This window comes from Colletotrichum scovillei (assembly GCF_011075155.1).
Source record: "Colletotrichum scovillei strain TJNH1 chromosome Unknown Contig00011, whole genome shotgun sequence".
NCBI classification, from domain to species: domain Eukaryota; kingdom Fungi; phylum Ascomycota; class Sordariomycetes; order Glomerellales; family Glomerellaceae; genus Colletotrichum; species Colletotrichum scovillei.
The window spans coordinates 3615889-3635808 of NW_023336269.1; the positions used below are offsets into that span (position 1 = coordinate 3615889).

Genomic DNA, 19920 nt, shown 5'->3' on the forward strand with positions numbered 1-19920 from the left:
AATCAGTGGAGATGCGTTCGAAATGAGTCCGAAAAGGAGCGTTCTCATGAGCCCATACATAACGTTTGAGGTTCTGACTTTTTGAGTCGCTTCGCCCGTCTTGGTTCCACCAACTCTCAGCCATTTGGCAGTAGTCATTCCTTTGCATCTCAATAAAATCGCCAGCCAGTCACTCATTTATCGTGTTTTTTGCTTTCGGTTGCGTTTCAGTCACCTTCATTGGATGTTACCATGAAGTTCCTTTTCTCTGTTGCAGCGCTTTTCGCGGCAGCTCATGCAGCGTAAGTTCGCACACCTAGTCTTAGTCAATACTTACACGCTTATCGTGCGAACTATTGGCTTACACAAACCAGCTTCGATCAACCTCTTGGTCCAACCCTCAATGCCACGGGACCTGCAGACAACTCTACGTATGACTACGTCGTAGTCGGCTCCGGACCGGGCGGTGCTCCTCTCGCTGCCCGCCTGGCCATGGCCGGCTTCAGTGTCCTGCTCATCGACGCCGGCGAGGATCGAGGCGAAGACCCTGCCGTCCAGGTTCCGGCTCTACACGTTCTGGCTTCTCAACACCAGCCGATCGCATGGGATTTTTTCGTCAACCACTACTCTGATCCGGAGCAGGCCAAGAGGGACAGCAAGATGTCTTATCGAAAGCCGGATGGAGAGATCTATGTTGGCCTCGACCCGCCACAGGGGTCTGAGCAGTTGGGAATCTTGTATCCTCGTGTCGGCGCCCTTGGTGGTTGTTCACAGGTAAGACGTCCCAGTCTAGGATAATGGTCGTATTGGCTGACAATCTCAAAAGCACAACGCTCTCGTCACTATCCTGCCTCAGGACAGTGACTGGAACAATATTGCAGCCATCACTGGTGACAGCTCATGGGAGGTGAGTAATTACCGACTTCCTCGGCGTTGGCTGGAAAATGCTGACAATAATGGCTTCCAAAGGCTTCCAAGATGCGAGAGTACTACAAGAAGCTCGAAAAGTGTCACTACCTCCCCGGCGGCCTCGACAGCTCCGTACACGGCTACGACGGATGGCTCGAGACTCAGACTACTCCGCCGATTCTCATCGTTCAAGACCAAAAGGTGCTGTCTCTGGTTCTCGCTGCTGCCACCACGATGGGCAAGTCACTTCTCGGCAAGGTGATCAACACCGTCAACGGCCTCCTCGAGATCTTGGCCGTCGACGTCAACAACGACTCACCCGATCGTGACAGTGGAGAAAAAATCTACCAGATTCCGCTCTCCATGAAGGATCCTTCCTTCACTCGCTCATCCCCTCGTGACTTCATCTTCGATGTTGTCACCGCGACCAACGATGACGGGTCCAAGAAGTACAAGTTGGACGTGGCTCTCAACACGCTCGTGACCAAGATCAACTTTGACACGACGGGCGAGAAGCCCAAGGCAACTGGCGTCGAGTACCTCGTCGGTAAGAGCCTGTACCGTGCCGATCCCCGAGCCACCAAGGTGGACGGCGGCGTCCCCGGACGTGTGTTCGCTAGCAAGGAAGTCATCGTATCCGCAGGCACCTTCAACACCCCTCAGCTTCTCAAGCTTAGTGGCATCGGCCCTGTCTCCGAACTTGAATCCTTTGATATTCCTGTAGTCAAAGACCTCCCCGGTGTCGGCGGCAACATGCAGGACCGGTACGAGGTCGGCATCGTGGGCAAGGCCCCCACCGACTTTTCCCTCCTCGAGAAGTGCACTTTCCTGGACATGAACGGCACGCACAACGGCGAGGACCCCTGCTTCTCTCAGTGGCAGTCGGGCATCGGCGGCCTCAAGGGCGGCTACACGACCAACGGCATTGCTTTCGGGTACTTCAAGCACTCTTCCGTCGCGGAGAACGGTAACCCGGACCTCTTCCTCGGTGGCGTGCCGGCCTACTTCAACGGTTACTTCCCCAACTACGCCGAGCACGCGCTCGCCGACCTCAGCGTCTGGACCTGGCTTACCCTCAAGGGCCACAGCCGTAACAACGCCGGCGTGGTCAACCTGACGAGCACCAACCCGCGCGACACGCCCAACATCACCTTCCACAGCCTTTTCGAGGGCATCGGTGGCGAGGAGGATCTTCAGGCTGTGTACGAGGGAATGCAGTACGGCATTGAGGCGTTTGAGAACCTGATCCCGCTTGATGGCTCATTCGAGCGCATCTGGCCGCCCAAGGAGATCTCGTCCGAGGCAGACCTTAAGCAATTTGCCAAGGATGAGGCCTGGGGTCATCATGCTAGCTGCACTGCGCCTATTGGTGCCGACGACGACCCGCTTGCTGTCCTGGATTCTAATTTCAAGGTTCGTGGGGTTGACGGATTGCGCGTGGTCGACGCCTCCATCTTCCCCAAGATTCCCGGGTTCTATATCGTTCTCGGTATCTACATGGCAAGTGAGAAGGCCGCTGATGTGATCATCGCTGAGGCACAAGCGGCGTAGTTCGTCAAAGTGCGCCGTTGTTGGACATTGACGGAGACCAGGGTCGCTTGAGAGCGTCGAAGAGTCCGGAATCCCTAATAGCATCATGTTCTATGATGCGCATAATATTACAACCAGTTTGATTCATTGGCTTCTTGAAAGCTAGACAAAGCATATATGTGAACTGTGAAAATGGCTCAATTTTTGCTGTAGATCTTGTCAAAGTGCGATTTTCTTTGGAGCTCGTTTGGTGTACCTTAGACAAGGATCAGTCGCGAATGAAGCCGAGAAGCCAGCTACCTTCATCCCGTCTTCCTTGCCAGACACCTGACGCAGCTTAAAGGCATCCTATAGGCCATTTCTCAAAGACCCCTTTCAGGTCTTGGCGTTGAAAGGGTGAAGACAGTCAGCCGCCTGTCCTCACAGGCGTCTCTTCAGACATACTGACCTCAGCTAGAAGCACCTAAGCATTTCGGAAGCGCCGGTTTGTAGACCTCGCTTTTCGTGTAGACTTCTCAGAGGCATATATCAAGCCCGTCTCCTTCCAAACCCCTAGAGCTGCTTGTGTCTGTACCAAGGACAATAGCAAGATCAGTCGAAAGTTGGCATTGCCTTCAGAAAGATGAATCCCCGAACCGAAGCCTCAGCCAACTCATTGAAGGAGGACAACCGCTGGTGCCTACGATGCCTCGGTTTCTACACTGGTGTCTATCCCAGGAAGCAAAAGCCGGTCGCGAACTACTATTGCAAAAGAAACCGTGAGTAGCGTTAAGTACCTTTCTCATTCACGATCTTCTTACTTACGTTTCACCGTTCTAGTTATGAAATGCGCAAGATGTGCCGAAGATAAGGACATGCGCTGTCTCATGGTAGGAGTTTATTTCTTGGTGGAGGCTGTGAAATGCTGAATTCCATCTAGATTCAGAAGGAGCAGTGGCCCCAAACTCTGGAGATCATTGAGAAGACCAGGCAAATCATTTTGGCAGAACAGGCTGAGGGCGAGAGCGAGAAGTCCGCCGGGGTAAGTTCAATGCAGAAAGTTGGGTTGTCTTTCGAAACGTTTGCTGATAATGACATGCCAGGACCGAAAAGCCATTAAAGACCTATATCGATATGTTGAAAGAGTGACCAGGGCTTACCACAACACACAACTGCAAGACGATCATCAATCAGCGGCTTCCGATGAGGACACTCCAATGGCCTACAACACGGCGTCTGACGATGAAGTGATGGGCGAGATTCAGTGCGCCCCGAGCTTTGCAGGACCAAGTCGGAGCGGCCGTTCCTCCAACACAGCTGGCCTAAGGGTCTCGAAGGTATTGGTTGATATCAAAAGAATCGACGAGGAAAAGACAGAAGCCTCGCGCCGTCTGGGAAGAGAAGTCTGGATTGCGGCATGGGACCCGCAAGCAATCGGGCCTTCGGACCAATTTCTTCGGCTTGTGGTTGATGAGCTGCACCGTGACGCTCGTCAGGGCGATGCTCGGCACGGTATCTCTGACGCTTTCAAGGCTGTTGACAACGCTCACGATGCCCGGGAGGACGCCTTCCGCCGGCTAGGAGACCTGGCTCTCGCCATCATGGCGACCAGCTCCACGCCTGAGGGCAGGGGCTCGTCGGGATCGGGCCGAGCCTCCAATTCTCGTCGTTGATCTTGCAAGAAGGGAAGGACCGGAAGCAACTTGAAAGTAGTGAAGGCAGCTGGACCATATTTTGAAATTGGCGTTGATAGAATCTTTCGAGCGGTCGGTGGTTATTAGATTGATTAGAGCTGACAAAGTGAATATGTGAGGATGGAATTGACTTTGGTTGGCGGTACCTTAATTATGCACCAACTAGACCCCTGTTGTTGGCAAGCATCGAGCCCAGTTAAGACCAAAGGACTTGCAATCTGCAGAGGCGCGGTTCGCTGTGAAGTTGTGAATCAGTGCTGCGAACCAGATGAAAGTCTAGACCAATGCTAAGGAGAATTGATCTGCTCCATGTCGTGTCGTGTCTTGCGCTGCTGCTGCCAAGGATTCCCCACGGAGGGTTTGGTCCGTAGTTCAGCCACATCACATGCAGCCACAGGGAAGTCAAGCTCCCGCCACAGCACTACGTCATACAGCCATCACCGAACCAAAGCGAGGGAGCTAGCTCTACGTACCTCAGCTGCCATAGGTAAGGTAGCTTGCCTTTGGCAGGCACGCAGGAGTCAGATCACGATCCTCGGGCTAAATAAATACGCCAGAGCTGTGCCTTGGCCAAGCCACGTCGCAAACAATATCTCCCAGCTTCCCCATCTTTACGTCGTTCCGTCTACCAGTACCAACTTACTTTTCGAAAGCCTTCTCTGCAACTTCAGACGACACCCCGACGAAAGCTATCCCATCATGTCTGACGAACGAACTGTTTCTCAGGGCCAGTCTTCCAGCTCCGGCGGAAGGAACAGGATGGTCGACTCTGTGCAAACCAAGGCCCAGGAAGTCCTGTTCGTATTGTCCACCATTCCGCGTGCTCGCGCCTCAATCTAACATACGTGTGACAGGCAAGAGGACTACGACAAGGCGAGAGGTTTGGTCGCCGATGCTGCCAAGAGCAAGGCCTACCTGTACCCCATCAAGGGCATCATCTACTTCGCAACCCACCGAACGCTGTGGAAGCCCCTCCTGTCACGCATCGGATCCTACCTCCTCCTGTCTGCCGGTGTCGTCACTGGCATGTTCGTCTTCACCTACGTGCCACAACTTGCGCTCCTCGTTTTCGTGAACGGCCCGCTAGCCGTCTTCACCACCGTCCTTTTGATTCTGAACGAGAGTTCGGCGATCATCAACTTCCTCTCGCGATCATTCCTGCTCCAGGACGCGATTCTGGACACATTTGACGGCACTCTTCTTCTCAGAGACGAGGATGGAATTGTGAGGGAAGGCAGACAGCTCAGGCCCGGATCTGACCCCATGCAGAAGCTGGGCAAGGTTCTCAAGAGTCCCTTTGAGAAATACAGCCCCAAGGCACTCATCAGATACCTCATCTACCTGCCCTTGAACTTCATTCCTGTCGTGGGAACCGTCATCTTCATCTCCCTCCAGGGTAAGTCCTGTGGGTCGCTCTGTGTATTTCACAGCTAATGTTTCTGCAGCTCGCAGCAGAGGTCAAGCCGTCCATGGCCGTGTATGTTTCTTCCTTTCCATATCTCGGATATTATACTGACCAACCAATCTAGTACTTCCAACTCAAGAACTGGTCGTCTTCCAGAAGAGCCGACTGGCTGAAGAGACACGCCGGGCCTTACACAGCGTACGTTTGTGGTCCACCCGCGCATGTATTGTGTGCATATGACTAACTTCTGTCACAGCTTCGGCCTAGTTGCAACCGCCCTTGAGATGATCCCTTTCGCTAGCGTTCTCTTCACATTCACAAACGCAGGTATGTTCGGCAAGGATTGGACTTTCGCCTTGAGTAACCACTGACGCTTATCTATAGTCGGCGCTGCTCTTTGGGCCGCCGATATCGAGGCCAAGGATACTTCCATGACGGATAGCACCGCACCCACGCTTCGAGAGACGGCACAAAAAGCCGAGTAAACGACGGACGACTGCGTCTTGGAGTCATACCTTTGAGTTTTACGGCGGGATCGCCTTGGCACTAGGAGATATCGACCCCTCTTTTGACCGGATCCTCGTGCCACAGCATCTTGACAGCAGTGACGGATCTAGTGCGACAAGGGCCAGGGCTTTCAGCTGAAGAGCACTCGTAACTCTTGGCGGAAAGGCGTTGTTCGACACGCTGAGCAAAGTCGGCGAAGCGTAATTCTGGTAGCAGTCGACGGAGCAGTGCGTTTTGGCCCCGACGAACTTTGGAAGAAGGAACTTTTACCGTAATAATTAATTTACGAATTACAACTCTGCGCATCACGATATCCTTGATGTACCACTCCTCAAGTCTTGCCCTGATTTCGTCTGCCGCGACGTGTTTCAGGCACTGCAGCACCGGCTTTGTCACTTTTCGCCGACGACCAGCTAGACGATCGCGCTTCAAATCGAGACGTTCGCCACCTGATACGGCACATTTACAAGTATTCGGGTGAAGCAGTACATGCTACTAATCAAGCGAGACTCACATGGGCCTAACATAAACAAAACGAGTAGGACAAGCCATCGCGAGCCCCCACGCCGAGCCTTCCATTATGGCGTACTACTTGCTTCAGGAACAGGTAATCTCGTTTCGAGGTACACGGGTAGCTGCATGACACGCACTGTCAAAGATTGGCTTTTGCAACTACAACTGGTTGCAATCGTGTCCGGCACTAGGGGATGGTCAAGATGGGACAAGACTCGGTGCAAACTTATCGAGGTTCTGCCGGAGAGGCCGCTCGAGTCTCGCCGACCCGTGGCTTTCTGGTAGATCACTGGTAGGTGTTCCTCGGTGAGTGCAACCACCTCGGCATAACGTCCCGTGTCTGTGACTGCCACCATACCACGCTGTGCTTGATGACTTGTGAGTGGATGTCACGATGCTCGCTCTTCGGTGATATCCTGATCAGGAACTGATTCAGATTCGTAGAGGCGAGACTGGTGATGCAGCACCTCTTCATCAGCATTGACTTTCCGTGCCAGATGAAGATGCCGCAGACAGAGTACCGAACGTGAAGTCCATCTCTCTCTTCGTTCCACTGATACGGGTGTATGGCATCGATTTGGTCGACGAACTGGAGCCGATCATCATTCTGCAAGCTCGTACCTATGTGTTGTGTCGGACTCGGTCCGGGGGCCACAAAGTAGCCGGGTATCTTTCTCTTGTGACCACCTGGTTAGCCTCGAGCACAAGCTCATCTATTCTTCACAATCTTCTAACATAGTGCCAAAGAGGAATCCCAATGCAGGAAAGGCCGTATGATCCACAGCTCCCCACCAAATTAGGCCACAGAGTTGAATGATATTCCGACTGCCTCTCCTCGGCCCGCTTCAGCAACTAACTCCGGCTCATGGCAAGACTGAACGAAGTAGGAGCCTTCGGTTACTGCAGTAATAGGAAGGTATCTTGCAAGATGAGGCATTCCCGATTGATGTGGAAGCTTATATGAATTTGACAGGAAGGAGGTGCATGTGTAAGCCAGTTGGTGGCATTACCTTCCCGGCATCACACCTTCCTTTCATTACGCAAGTCGTGAGCTCTTTCCTGCTATAATTGCGACGTGCCCTTCTTCAGATACTTGCACACACAAAGTTCCTTCTCCCGCTTTCCCACCTCGGTCTCCCCCCCTTCTCCTTCTCTCTCGTCCTTCACCCTCCTTCGTTTCTTCTCCTGTGCCCATCCCCAGTCACTCGAATACGACTGAGCCGGCTTTCATTCGTTCACTTCTACTCGTAGTCCCGACTTTCGTTTGTTTGAATACCCCTAGCATCAGTGATTCGCCAGGTATGATCGTCAACCATACTGTCTGCTACGAAAACTGAACTGACGCCCCTTCAGAAGGAACTCCGAATATGCGAGCCTCATTTCGCACTGTCGTCCTTGTGACGGTAGTCGGTCTGCCATTCTTTGCTACAGGCGTGACAGCTTCCGCCAGTGCCAATGACCTCAAGCAGCGGGACAAGGTCGAGTCCTACGCCGCTGCCCTCAAAGTTGAACATCACGCGAGGAGCCCTCAAGATCCCAATGCATTCACCAGCTACGACTATGGATACACCTACCCGCCGCCTCCCTCTCCCACCTCTTACGGTGACCAGCCGCCGTCGACCGTGATATCCTCTGCGAATAGTGACTATGGTTAGTCGATCATTTATTTCCGATGGTGCTCTCAGACTGACATGCTTAGCATCTTCAACTGAAGTCGGCTCGGTCGCCAGCGACTCCAGCACATATGGCGTCTCTGACTCTGTTACTCTGAGCTTGACTACTTCTGCTGGAGTTACCGCCACTCTATCCAATGCCGTCACTTACTCCCCTAGTTCTGATGGGACTTCACGTACTGTATCTTCAAAGGTGGCTAGCACCATTGTGTCATTGAATTCGTCCAGCTCCATCGCCCCAAGTGTATCATCGTCATTTGTAACAGAGTCAACTCTTTGGCCTCCAGCCAACACTTCGACCAGAACCGCAACGTCACTGAGCGACAGCCATACAGCTTCTTCAGAGACCATATCTGGCACTCTTGCTTCCGCGTCCGAAGTCAATAACGGCACGGCAGTATCCTCGACTGGTCTAGCATCGGCTATCTCCACGCCCTCGCCGCCATTCTCTGCATTCAATTCATCGTCCCAGATACAGACTGCCACCGGTGGCCCAGTTTCAGTCTCTTTCAACACGTCCGCGTCGATCACATCTCTCTTTATCTCTTCGGGCCAAGCTTCTACGTTGACTCAACCTGTGGAAAGCCCGTGGCCTACGCTCTGGAATTCAACTGGTTTCTCCACCTCGGAGACCATCTCCCAGACTCACTCGCCCAACTCGTCCTCGTTGAGAACTTCTTCCACTGGTATCGTGTTACCTTCCGTCGTCACTCTCAGCGCCAATGGAACCGTTCGGTTGACAACTCTCTCGCATACCCTACAAGCCACTATCGGATGGAATAGCACACAATCAGGTGCTCCGGTTACAGGCAGTCAGACCCCACTTGGTACGGGCGTCTCTACCAGCGTATCAATCAGCTCTCAAGTCTCGGGCACTCTCCCAGTCAACTCCTCGACGGTCGGTGGCCATGTAAACGGAACCATTTCAAATAGCCCGACCGGAAACTGGACGTCCCACCCCGTCATTACCGTGATTCTGCCTACTTCAACTGTCGTCATCTCAGGAACAGGCTCCGTCATCCGAACGAGCATTGCTGTCACTGCCGCGCCATGGTACCCGGCTAACTCAACAATATGGCCAAGCGGTACGCTTGGCTCTATTAGTGAAGAAAGTCCACCACCTGTTCCATCTGGCACTGGTACATTTCCTTCGGCAGCCAACAGCTCCAGCGCAACGGGGCCATATCCCGCGTCGAACACAACTACTCTGATACTGCCGACTGGAAGTGTGACCAGTCGAGTGTCAGGTACTCCAACTACGATCTCCGCGAACGGGACGGATTTTACTGCTCCATGGAACTCGAGCATGACTGGGACTCTGACAAGAGGCTCTACGGCGGGAACAGTAGTCATCACGTCGATCGGCAATGCCACCAGCATAACAGCTACGATCGCCACCCCTCCTCAACTACCAAATTCCACATGGGCCGCGAGTGCTAACGCCACTTGGATGGCAACGAGCCATTCCGGGAATGCAGCAACCTCCAATAGGACTTCGATAGGGGCTTCGGCCACTTTACCTCCATGGCCAACGTTCAATTCCACCCAGGCATCACTTACTGGCACCATTTCAATCCCTGTCATCACCTCGTCGACAACTGTTATATCAAACATTACTGCCTCGGCCTCGGCATCGTTCCCTTGGACCAACTCGACATCTAGCGGAGGCCTAACGGCTTCAGTCATGACCGCAAGTGGAGGCAGTACAATAACTTTGTGGCCAACCGGGATGACTCCCAGCCTGACTTCGTCCTCAAATGGGACGCTTCTGCAGACGTCTACAGCCAACGCCACAAGCAGTTTGACGTCTTCAGCAGCATCAGCCCCCTTTCCCACGTACAATTCAACCCAGATCCCCTGGCCCACTGCGGTTAACAGCTCTGGTATGCCGCCTTCTACGGTGTATTCAGGAACCGCTGCCATCACTTACACATCCATCGGGAGTGACCGGCCACCTTTCCCGACGACCAACTCCACCAAGCTACCCGGGCCTACAGGAAGTGGCACGTGGGCTTCAGGGACGTTATTTCAAACCTCCGAGCCCTCAGAAACATCCAATAGCACTTCGTTCACCGTCAATTTGCCGCCATTCCCAACGACAGGAAACGCCACTGCTATTCCAAGGCCGACTTGGATCCCTGGCACAGCATCAGGACTCCCTGTCACAACTTTGACCGCTACCGGAGCAAACGGCAGCACTACGCAGACACTCTCAATCGTTCCCCTGCCTCCTTTCCTAACCTTCAACGATACGGCAACTCCAGGCGCAACTGGCACCTCGGCCGGCACAGGAGTCAGTGTCACTTGGGGAGGCACAGGCGGTCCATTCAGCGCTCCGACAGATTCAAGTTCAACTTGGGGTCAGTGGCCCAACTCAACTGCGTCAAACATGTTGTCAACCATTAGTGTACCAACAACGCCATCCGGCACTGCTCCTTTGCCTACTCCACGAAACACGACAACGGTCACGAAATCAAACGGCACGGCCTTCTCAACGGGATCTCCACCCATTACAACTGGTAACCCGTCCTCACTACCCCCCTTCGGCAACTCAACCACCATCTCCGGAGCAATCTCAACGTCTCATTTCACCTGGACTATGTCAGGAACCGCCTTCTCTTCTGTGTCTATATTACCTGTACCTACACTGTCACCTTTCAATTCATCTAGTTCTCGGGTTTCTTCCGGCACCGCGCCGCCTTCTGGATCCTCTCTTACCGAGTCGGCGGGCCCAGCGTTTACCAACTCTCCTGGCCTTCCATCTGGAACTCCTTCGGCTTGCAATACTGTCACTGTAACAAACGGCACCGTAACTCAGGTCGTCACCACAAGCATTCTCATTACTTCCGCCACGGCGAAGGCTGATCCAACCGTGGTCTACCCACCATTCTCTTCAAACAACACAGCGTACACCGCGTACCCACCCAGATCTTCCTGCAGTTCCAGATGGCAGAACATCACGATAGCGTCGTCGGCGGGGTCCACAAGTTCATGGACGTCTTCAGCTAGAACCAATCGTAAGTCAGAACCTCCCGACCTGTTTTAGTCAATCTAATGACATCACAGGAACATGGACATCTGTAGACCCAACCACGACGTTCATCACGTCAACGACAAGCCGCTTGAGCAACCCCAGCAGAGACAGCAGTGCTATCTTCAATACCAGTTTCTCCGTGGCCGGCACGCCTACCACAACCATCTCTAACGTGCCTCTCCCTTCGAGCCCGGCTTACCCCTGGGGAGGACTTGGCCCGATTTTCCGCCACCACAGCGGAACTGATCCTATTGACGATGATGCAGGGTTTCCCGATGGGCCAGTGGTCCAGGAGAGAAACGAAGTCTGGTGGTCTCGGTGGAAGAAACACATGGATCAACTCGCATCTCGTGCTCGGGCAAGGAATCGGGGTGCTTAAGTCTCATGACGAAGACGAATGCCTGCTTGCCTCTATCCTGATTTAATTTGAACTGCGTCTGGACCAGCGCGCACGTACCCATACCAAGAGTCTCTTTTGTACCGCAGCCCGACGGATGGCGTGCCTGGAGTTATTTCCTAGCTAGAGTGAATGAAAAAAACTTTGGAATGGCTGTCCTGATGAACCATAAAAATGTCCCAGGTCCTTCCCATGGTGAAACGCCCCTTTGTCCTTTCCCCGCCGTTGATGAACCATGCTCCCTCATCGCAAAACGCCAAAACACCATGATTCGTATGCGAAATGACCCCCAGCAAACCGCCAGCCCGGAAGTCTATATGATTTCCCTACGCCCAATAATGTCCCTAACTAGAGAAATATGAACGGCTACTGTATACCGTCCGGTGGATTGGATCCACTCGTCTCCGCCACCGTCGGCTTCCGCCCGTACACGACGTATCTGTACCAGGCAAGTCAGCACGCACTCACTTTCACTTCATCATCATAAAGAATTCCAACTTACAAAGGAACATAAGCATGCACCTTATGGCTCCTCAAACTCTTCCTCACCGTCGCGCAAAAAAGCAGCGTCTCCTCTTTACTCCACCCCAAATTCCTCGTCGCGAGCCCCAACGTCAACCCTTCGAGCCCGTGGTCGAGGTTACAGTGCGTGTACGCGCCCAAGGTCTTGAAGTGCGGGTCGCGCGGCCACGCGTTGACGGGCCACTTGAACTGTCGTTCTTGGACGTCGACGAAGCCCGCGGTGCGCATGAGGGCGGCGTAGGTGGGCGCCGCGTCCATGTTGCGGCCTGTGACGCGGCCGCCTCTGAGAAAAAGGTCGGAGAGTTTGTGGATTGGGGAGTCTGGCGTTAGGGATGCGTCGTCGCAGCGATAGGGGAGGGAGAGGTCTTGCATTTCCAGGTAGCCGCCTGGTTCAAGGTTTCTGGTGGGCAAGGTGGTGAGTATTTGAGTGACTGCTGGGAATAAGTGTGCATAGAATGAGATGGATGGGTATGACAGTGAGAGTAAGGGTGAGAGAGAAGATTGAGACACACTCGAAGGCTTGGTTTATAAAGTCTTGGTAGTTTTTGAGACTCCCTGCTAGCATGCGGACGAAGATGAAATCGAACGGCTGAGACCAAGTCCAATTTTGCTCTAGGTCATCCAGCTCCCATGTCAAGTTCGGAGGGGTCCTGTCATCCCCGGGCGTCAGTGTATACGACAATGAGATTGTTTCCCACGTGATGAGCCTACCATTTTGGTTGGATGTTGCTCAGATCTACACCAATGACCTAGATTGAGTACCGTGTTAGTTGCCGCTGGCCAGGATGGAGAGGATCTCATCGACTTGCCTTGGCTTCCGGATGTGCGTCCGCTACAATTTCAACGCCGTCAATCTCACAACCCCAAAGCAAGGTGAGGCAGGATGAGATGTATCTCACCGTAATCCATCGCCCAGATCCCGGTGCCCGTCCCGGCGTCCAGCACGCGCTTTGCCTTTTGTGAGTCCTTAGGACATAAGCACAGCTTGTCGCCCAGCGTCACACTCCACATGAGGTGTTGGAAATCTGGTTTGAGATGATACACTATGAGCTTCCAGGCTCTTTTCTCGATCTGCATAAGAAGCCAAGGGGAAGAGATGCATACCTAGGCGTTCCTGCTCGACAATGTCGTTGGGAAACGGGTATTCTATTGATATCGTCAGTCAAGAACCCAGCATTGGAGAGGTGGTTCACAAGGCACTGCTCACTCCCGGAACTCATTGCGTGATATGTCCTGCCATTCTCCTCCAGCACCGTCAACATACTCGGGGTAGGCGAGTCGGTACTGCCATTCCGAAGCTTTAGAACATGTTAGCATCAGTCTTTGCTGATGCCTATCTCGAAACATGGTGAAAGTCATCTTTGGTTGCGCTTCTGGCGGCATCTTTGGAGCTCCAGCTGCGCGGGATGTGACGTGAAACGCCGCCACGTAACTAGACATAAGAGAGGTACAAATTGGGTGGGGGTGAAGAAGGCAAGCTGGGCAGAACAAAACACTCATACCTCCGAGATTGCCGAGTCCGAATCAAATGTATCGGGCTCCTAGAAACACAACCAATTAGTTAAACCAAAACCAATCAATATGGAGCTCTCGTCAAAAAACGCACCAGAGGTTGCCCAGCGGCAGCCATATCTCTTCGCTCTGGACTTGTCCAGGTCGTTTTTGTCGATGTAAATGTTTGTAGGTTGGTAGATTGAGAAAGCCGACCCCGGTTTGGGTTCGGGAAAAGCAAAAGGTGGATAACGGTCGTTCCAGGGATGGTGAGGGTACGGGGAAGAGGGCCCCGAGGACTACTGCGTAAGGTGGGTAAGGAGGGCAAGGAAAGGGGGAAGGGGAAGAGGAGTCAGGTCGGAGCTTAATCCGATGGCACTTACGCGCAACATCGACACCGGGGCACACCTTACGATTACATTTTCTTGTCCGTAATTACCTTGTAGAGCAATTCCAATCCCGGCCTTCCGTAAACACGTAAACGGGTGAGAGAAGTAGGGACGGCCCCCCCCTTTCTGGGCAATCAGGCACCTCATACATGCCGCACCTCCCCAGTCTGGACCGAGTACCAAGGCGGGATCGAACCTACCTTATTTAACGCCGGCGGCTACGTGGAAACTTCCAATGCAGATTACGAATGCCTTATCGCGGAGACTACGTTAAGCACAAGTGTGCGAGGAACATAACATCGCTTCAAAAGAAGTGTCCTGAAGAAAAAAAAAAATGGCAAAAGCTCGGGCACGGTCGTGAACTTTGAGTTGTGATGATCATGCAGGGACCAGCGAGTGCCGAGATTGATTCGTCGGCCGTCCGGGAAGGGGGTTGGGAAATGACGGAGGACATTTGTCAAGTTGCTGGCTTCAGATTCTCAAAGCCGCTTTATCCGCGGAGTTATCTTTACTATACGGAGTATAGTGTGTCGGTGTACAGAGTAAGTTTATACTGACCTACGCGTTCATATTTGCTCGAACTACGCTCCGTTTATCCCTCTTCTTCTGGATAACGCGTGGTTTTGTGAATGTCATGACTCGGGTTTAGGTTTTCCAGAGTTTTTTTTATCCAATCTTTCGAGTTGCATTGTGTCGTATTGTCGCGTCGTTGATAGGGCACACCGTATATCCCTAGTAGTAGGCTTTTTGTGACCCGCGGTAGCTTCAACGACGGCTTTTGTTACCTAGTTCGCGCCTGCACAGAATTGTGTCAGAGGTGACTTTTTCGCTCCGAAAAATCTAACGCCGCTGCCGGCGCCGAGGGCTCAGTCGGAGAAAGTGGGCCTCGTGCGGCACGGAGCTCGGAATCGAGCAGTGATGAGCTGACCCGGGCCTGCTAAGCAAAGTGCCACGGTACCGGAAGGAGAGCCCACTACTAATGACCGATGGGAAGGGAACTAGAGGGAGAGTGGCAGCTGTACCTCCACGTTGTACTGAAAATTCCAGTTCAGGAGAAGCTCAACGACATTACACACTTTTATGATGCGCAAGGTACTTTACCCTCCCAGCCCAATCTCGAGTGTATCTTCTCACTTTTGCTACCCATCCTTTCGAGTTTCTACGAAGCACGAAGATCAATGCTCTGATTATTTTACAGCCTTCTATTCAGTATAGACATACTTGTCGCCATATGACTTGATGATTCTTCGCCGTCTTTACCTTACATACTTACCTTGGGTAGCAGCAAACATCCTCACGTAAAATACACGGGGACCAAAGCTCCATACCAAAAGTGTACAGTCTCTGATCACCCAAAGGCAACGGCAGAACACAACATAGTTCCTAATCCAGATATACCACTCCTAAACCCTCTCGTCGTTATGATCCCCCGGACATCCCGCTCGGGTCCGAGTGCCGAAGAAGGCCGCTTACACAATCCGCCCGCCCATATCAAGTCCCGAGCCAGGACCCGGGGGTGACGCTCGGGCCCCTGGACGCATTACCCCTCCAAGCCCTCCACCGACTTCAGAGTCTCCCGCGACAGGTTGTGGGGGCGGGGCAGCGCTAGTACCCCGCAGAACGCCCTCTCCTCTATGAAGTCAGAGACTCAGACTGAGTGCCGGAGGGGGATTATCACCTAGGTAGGTACCTACCTGGGGATGTGGAGGGGGAGGGGTAGAGGGGGAGAATTACCGTATCCTCGAGTCTCGGGGAACTATCAAATGACAATGTGCTGACATACCTCTTCCCAGGCAGTTAATCCTAGGACTTAGAGACTTGTTCCGTAAATCCGTTGTGCTCTGAAGTGTGCGAGTACGTCCAAGGTGCGGCGGATTTGCCGCGACGCGGCTAAGGTATCACCCGTCGACCGACACTCGAAATTCAGACCATCTGTACTGCATGGCTGCATGGTACAGCTAGGTAGCCCACTCGGAAATCAGCGATTACAGAGCATTACATAAAGAGTGCCCCTCCCTCCGAAGAGTAGCACCCCTTCCAGATAAATCCGAGGTCCTTGATATTAAAGATAGACGAGACAAGCAAAGAAAAAGCCGCTTCTATCTCGACTGGACACTTGGGAAGCGAATTGGACTCTTGTCGCTGCCTGCATCTAGATCACACACAATTAGCAAGCAACAATGGCTCAAAACACACCAGAGCTCCTAGATCTCACGATCGACAACATCACACCGAACACCGTTCGCATCAACTCGCAGAGCGACAATGCACGACTCAAGTACCTCATGGAACGGCTCGTCACCCATCTGCACGACTTTGCGCGGGAGACGCGGTTGAGCACTGACGAGTGGATGGCGGCGCTGAATTTCCTCGTCGGCTGCGGGCAGATTAGCAGCGACGTGCGGCATGTAAGTCGGCGCGCGGTGCACCCGTCGTGAATATGGCGGACCTGACTGAACACTGTGACAAACGACGCTGACCGCCCGACTAGGAGTTCATTCTTCTCTCTGATATCCTAGGCCTCTCCCTGCTCGTCGACAGCATCAACCACCCCAAGCCGTCCGACTCCACCGAAGGCTCCGTCCTGGGACCGTTTCACACACACGATGCGCCAACTTTAGAGAACGGAGCGAATATGTCGGGAGATCCTGAAGGCGAACCGCTGCTGGTTGTGTGCACGATCAAGGACAGGCAAGGTAACCCCATCTCCGGAGTCAAGATTGACATCTGGGAGACGGACAGCAGTGGCCACTACGACGTGCAGCACGAAGGGAGGACAGAAGCGAGCGAGCGCTGTGTCATGATCTCGGATAAGGAGGGTCGCTTCTTTTTCCAGGGAATCAAGCCCGTGAGCTATCCAATTCCCCACGATGGGCCGGTTGGAAACTTGCTGTCTCTGCTCGGGCGTCATTGCTGGCGGCCAGCGCATCTGCACTTCATGTTCCAAAAAGAAGGCTGGGACCACTTGATCACGTAGGTTTCTCCGCCCTTATCTGTTGCTCCATTGTAGGAGCTAGCTCTTTCAAGAACCCGCCGTTCGTTCCGTTCCGATGCGGATGGCCAGGGTTGGGTGAGATGGATCATGGATCTGGCTGACGCAATCAACTAGCGCACTCTATATCCGGGGAGATCCGTATGAGAAATCGGATGCGGTGTTTGGTGTTAAAAAGAGTCTTGTTGTCGACCTCGATAAGGTGGACAAGGCGACGGCGGAGGAGTACAGCGTCAAGGAGGGCGGATGGTTGCTGAAGCAAGACTTTGTGCTGGTCTCGGAGAAGGAGACGCAGGAGCTGCGGGACCGGAATGCTATCGAAGCGTTGGGAAAGCTGGGTCTGACACATCTCAAGCTTGTCGACCATTTGCCGGTGCCAGAGCTTGACTGATGAATGTCGAATTGTAATGAACATTGGAAGTCTTTAATTTTACACTTCGTGACTACACGATCGAGTGACTTAAGCGCCTTGACACCAATCCTGCTTTTGCTCGATCGTGGTCTCAAAGGCTCTGTTCGTAGGATTGTTGGATTGTGACGGAGGACAGGGACATGCTAGTCAGCTCTCAGTGACGCATCGTGGAGCCGCATCCGGAGACTTGTAAGCTGTAGGGCTGGGCGCTGAAAACGGCAAGGCCGGCTGGCAGCAGATGGTCATTGCCGACTCGGGACTGGTCGAGGCGTAAGGTCTGGAAGCCGGCCGGGTTGGCGTTGATGCAGAGGCCGCAGACGCAGGGAGTCAGGATTTGTCTTGCAGACGAAACAAACAGCATTGTGCCTCTCTTGGGCCGGCGTTCTTCCAGGGGGTCCCCTATCAGATGATTGCTCATGTCTCAGTCCTTGAAAGTGCGTGATCGTTGGAGGTAGTGGCTGCCGACGAGAGACCTCTTGCAGGTGTACGATGTAGCGAGAAAGCTCCGGTGGCGCCGACGTCCTGGCAGAGCGCTTGCAGAGGCCTCACGGTGGCTGTACTTGGGAGCCGGGTAGCGCAAGGTGCCGAGATACGAGCTGCAGATGGCATCCATAGATTGTTTGGGTATCCCGCCGACTAAACCGCAAATAGCCAGGGACAATCATGGGGTCGCAGCGACGGCGCGCGAGTCGATGAGTCCAGCCACAACTAGGTGTGGGCCGTGCTGGTGTTGGTGTGACTGTTGCTTCTGTGCCAAGTGTGACCACCAACCAAACCTCTGCAATGAGGTATCCGTACCCATAGTCGTCATCTTGTGCGGGGCAGGACTCGGACGGGTTTGTCACAAACAACGTGCTCACTGCGAGGGCTGACTTTGGGATGATGGGCGGAGGGTGAGTAACACGTTGAACTGTGCGAAGTAAAGAGGGGCAATGTCTTTCGAAAACTAGGTACCTACTATAAGGTAAGGCGGAAGAAGATGCGGGTGGTGGGAGGTTCCGTTGCCTTATCTCTCCCAAGTCAAGGTCCCTTATCGGGCGCAGTCAGCGGCTCACGCAATTCCGTTTCCCGCTGGTTCAGCCAGCGCAGGCACGGGAAACGGCCAGTGGCCTGTGCCTGCCCTATGCAATAGGTGCCCCTCGTGCCCACCTGCACCTTCCACGTCCCCCGGTTTGCTCACACCAGCCAGGGCGGCAGGGCCTAAGACCCAGCCAGGTCAGGTACCTTATCCGCACGTCGCTACCTAATACAGGCAGAGGAGTCGAGATAGGTACCTGACTGCAGCGCTCTTTGTAACTCTGTTCAGTGCCCGCCCGAACCCGAGTCCGTCATTCCTTCCGTCCCAAGTTACCAATTTTGCGGGCTGCCCGCCTGCCCGCCCTAACATCAGTCACTGATCTGCAGACCCCGTCCACCCCCCATAAACCTTCCGACGTATATAACCACCCAGCCCAGCGATCCCTCTTTCGTCCGTCTCCCACCACCTCATCATCATCGACCCAGTACAGACATCAACGACATCAGATAACCGCTAGATCAACTGCGAACAACCGCATTTTCGTGTTAACAACCCAACTACTCAAGCATCTGCTACAGCGAGACCGCTCTCACGCCGTCCGTCGCTAAACCCCCGACAATCGTCACCCAACCCGTTTCCCAAGGTCACCCCCGAACAGACGAGTTTATGTCAATTGAAAATCTCAAGTCCTACGGTATGTCGCCACCACAGTCGTCTTCCCTCGATCCACCACCATCACCGCCGTGGTCCTTCAAGTCTTCTGGCTCGCTGTCCGCCTAGAGCTTGGAACACGTCGCGTTGCCCCCTCTCCCCCTTGACCGCCACCAACTTGCCTACCAGGATGCTGACTATTGTCGCGCTTCAGACCCCTTCGCCGAAGCCGACGAAGACACCGGCGAGACCAAACAGTCTCAAAATTATATCCATATTCGGATCCAACGTACGTCGCGAACCTCCGAACCTTGACGTCGAGAGACACAAATGCCGCACGTCCCGACAGAGCGGTCCCACGCGCGTCGACTCAAGGCAACCAATCATAATACAGTGACTAACACATGACTTGCAGAGCGCAATGGACGAAAGACTTTGACCACCGTTCAGGGTCTCCCGAAGAAATTCGACCAGAAGAAAATTCTCAAGGTCATCAAGAAGCAATTTGGTATGGATTACCCCGCTTCAACCCCAACATGACATGGACGGTCTGCTAACATGCCCCCTTCTAGCTTGCAATGGCACCATCGTAGCTGACAGCGAGATGGGCGAGGTCATCCAGCTCCAGGGTGACCAGCGCAAGGTCGTGCAAGAGTTCCTCATCAACACCAAGGAGGGACTCGGATTGGATTCCAAGACCATCAAGGTCCACGGTTTCTAAGCACGCCGCAAGTCGCCACCGTTCCTACCAGCCATGGCCACAACGGCTACGGCTGACGTCCGGGTCTGAGAAGAGCCACGAGGCATAGCAGCCTCTCCGCCTTT

The 19920-nt window shown here is 53.6% G+C and overlaps 8 protein-coding genes across 8 annotated transcripts; 7 read left to right on the forward strand and 1 right to left on the reverse strand.

The window, feature by feature from the left end:
• Positions 1–231: 231 nt before the first annotated feature.
• HER10_EVM0002091 (GMC oxidoreductase) lies at positions 232–2439 on the forward strand (the record flags this gene model as incomplete). The annotated part of the gene is made up of 5 exons (XM_035471817.1): positions 232–281; positions 354–753; positions 806–886; positions 949–1020; positions 1054–2439. 5 exons carry the CDS (start codon positions 232–234, stop codon positions 2437–2439), a joined length of 1989 nt encoding a protein of 662 aa, XP_035326587.1.
• Positions 2440–3040: 601 nt separating this feature from the next.
• Positions 3041–4070, forward strand: HER10_EVM0012856 (uncharacterized protein; the record flags this gene model as incomplete). Its single annotated transcript, XM_035482236.1, has 4 exons — positions 3041–3176; positions 3238–3287; positions 3338–3439; positions 3501–4070. The coding sequence occupies 4 exons, from the start codon at positions 3041–3043 to the stop codon at positions 4068–4070; spliced, it is 858 nt and encodes a 285-aa protein (XP_035327428.1).
• Positions 4071–4600: 530 nt separating this feature from the next.
• HER10_EVM0005931 (uncharacterized protein) lies at positions 4601–6331 on the forward strand. The gene is made up of 6 exons (XM_035475532.1): positions 4601–4888; positions 4946–5487; positions 5537–5568; positions 5621–5694; positions 5753–5823; positions 5881–6331. Exons 1-6 carry the CDS (start codon positions 4791–4793, stop codon positions 5979–5981), a joined length of 918 nt encoding a protein of 305 aa, XP_035326882.1. The 5' UTR covers positions 4601–4790; the 3' UTR covers positions 5982–6331.
• Positions 6332–7883: 1552 nt separating this feature from the next.
• Positions 7884–9254, forward strand: HER10_EVM0011855 (uncharacterized protein; the record flags this gene model as incomplete). The annotated part of the gene is made up of 3 exons (XM_035481271.1): positions 7884–8166; positions 8216–8382; positions 9123–9254. The coding sequence occupies 3 exons, from the start codon at positions 7884–7886 to the stop codon at positions 9252–9254; spliced, it is 582 nt and encodes a 193-aa protein (XP_035327342.1).
• Positions 9255–9601: 347 nt separating this feature from the next.
• Positions 9602–11602, forward strand: HER10_EVM0007548 (uncharacterized protein; the record flags this gene model as incomplete). Its single annotated transcript, XM_035477101.1, has 4 exons — positions 9602–10653; positions 10860–10998; positions 11156–11176; positions 11256–11602. The coding sequence occupies exons 1-4, from the start codon at positions 9640–9642 to the stop codon at positions 11600–11602; spliced, it is 1521 nt and encodes a 506-aa protein (XP_035327002.1). The 5' UTR covers positions 9602–9639.
• A 516-nt stretch (positions 11603–12118) lies between these two features.
• On the reverse strand, positions 12119–13808 carry HER10_EVM0007008 (TAM domain methyltransferase; the record flags this gene model as incomplete). The annotated part of the gene is made up of 9 exons (XM_035476575.1): positions 13749–13808; positions 13645–13683; positions 13350–13440; positions 13247–13288; positions 13042–13167; positions 12952–12974; positions 12854–12891; positions 12655–12792; positions 12119–12542 (listed from the first exon to the last, which is right to left on the reverse strand). The coding sequence occupies exons 1-9, from the start codon at positions 13770–13772 to the stop codon at positions 12119–12121; spliced, it is 945 nt and encodes a 314-aa protein (XP_035326953.1). The 5' UTR covers positions 13773–13808.
• A 2205-nt stretch (positions 13809–16013) lies between these two features.
• Positions 16014–17405, forward strand: HER10_EVM0002239 (dioxygenase; the record flags this gene model as incomplete). Its single annotated transcript, XM_035471960.1, has 3 exons — positions 16014–16430; positions 16514–16995; positions 17132–17405. Exons 1-3 carry the CDS (start codon positions 16203–16205, stop codon positions 17403–17405), a joined length of 984 nt encoding a protein of 327 aa, XP_035326600.1. The 5' UTR covers positions 16014–16202.
• A 1705-nt stretch (positions 17406–19110) lies between these two features.
• HER10_EVM0000892 (translation initiation factor) lies at positions 19111–19816 on the forward strand (the record flags this gene model as incomplete). The annotated part of the gene is made up of 4 exons (XM_035470659.1): positions 19111–19138; positions 19310–19384; positions 19511–19603; positions 19668–19816. 4 exons carry the CDS (start codon positions 19111–19113, stop codon positions 19814–19816), a joined length of 345 nt encoding a protein of 114 aa, XP_035326501.1.
• Between the last annotated feature and the right edge of the window lie 104 nt (positions 19817–19920).

Bases quoted from the DNA above. Each gene is read 5' to 3' on its own strand.
- HER10_EVM0005931 (XM_035475532.1), top strand. From the start codon at position 4,791: ATGTCTGACGAACGAACTGTTTCTCAGGGCCAGTCTTCCAGCTCCGGC. The intron at 4,889-4,945 runs GTTCGTATTGTC...TACGTGTGACAG, and splicing joins ACCAAGGCCCAGGAAGTCCT to GCAAGAGGACTACGACAAGG. The intron at 5,569-5,620 runs GTATGTTTCTTC...CAACCAATCTAG, and splicing joins GTCAAGCCGTCCATGGCCGT to TACTTCCAACTCAAGAACTG.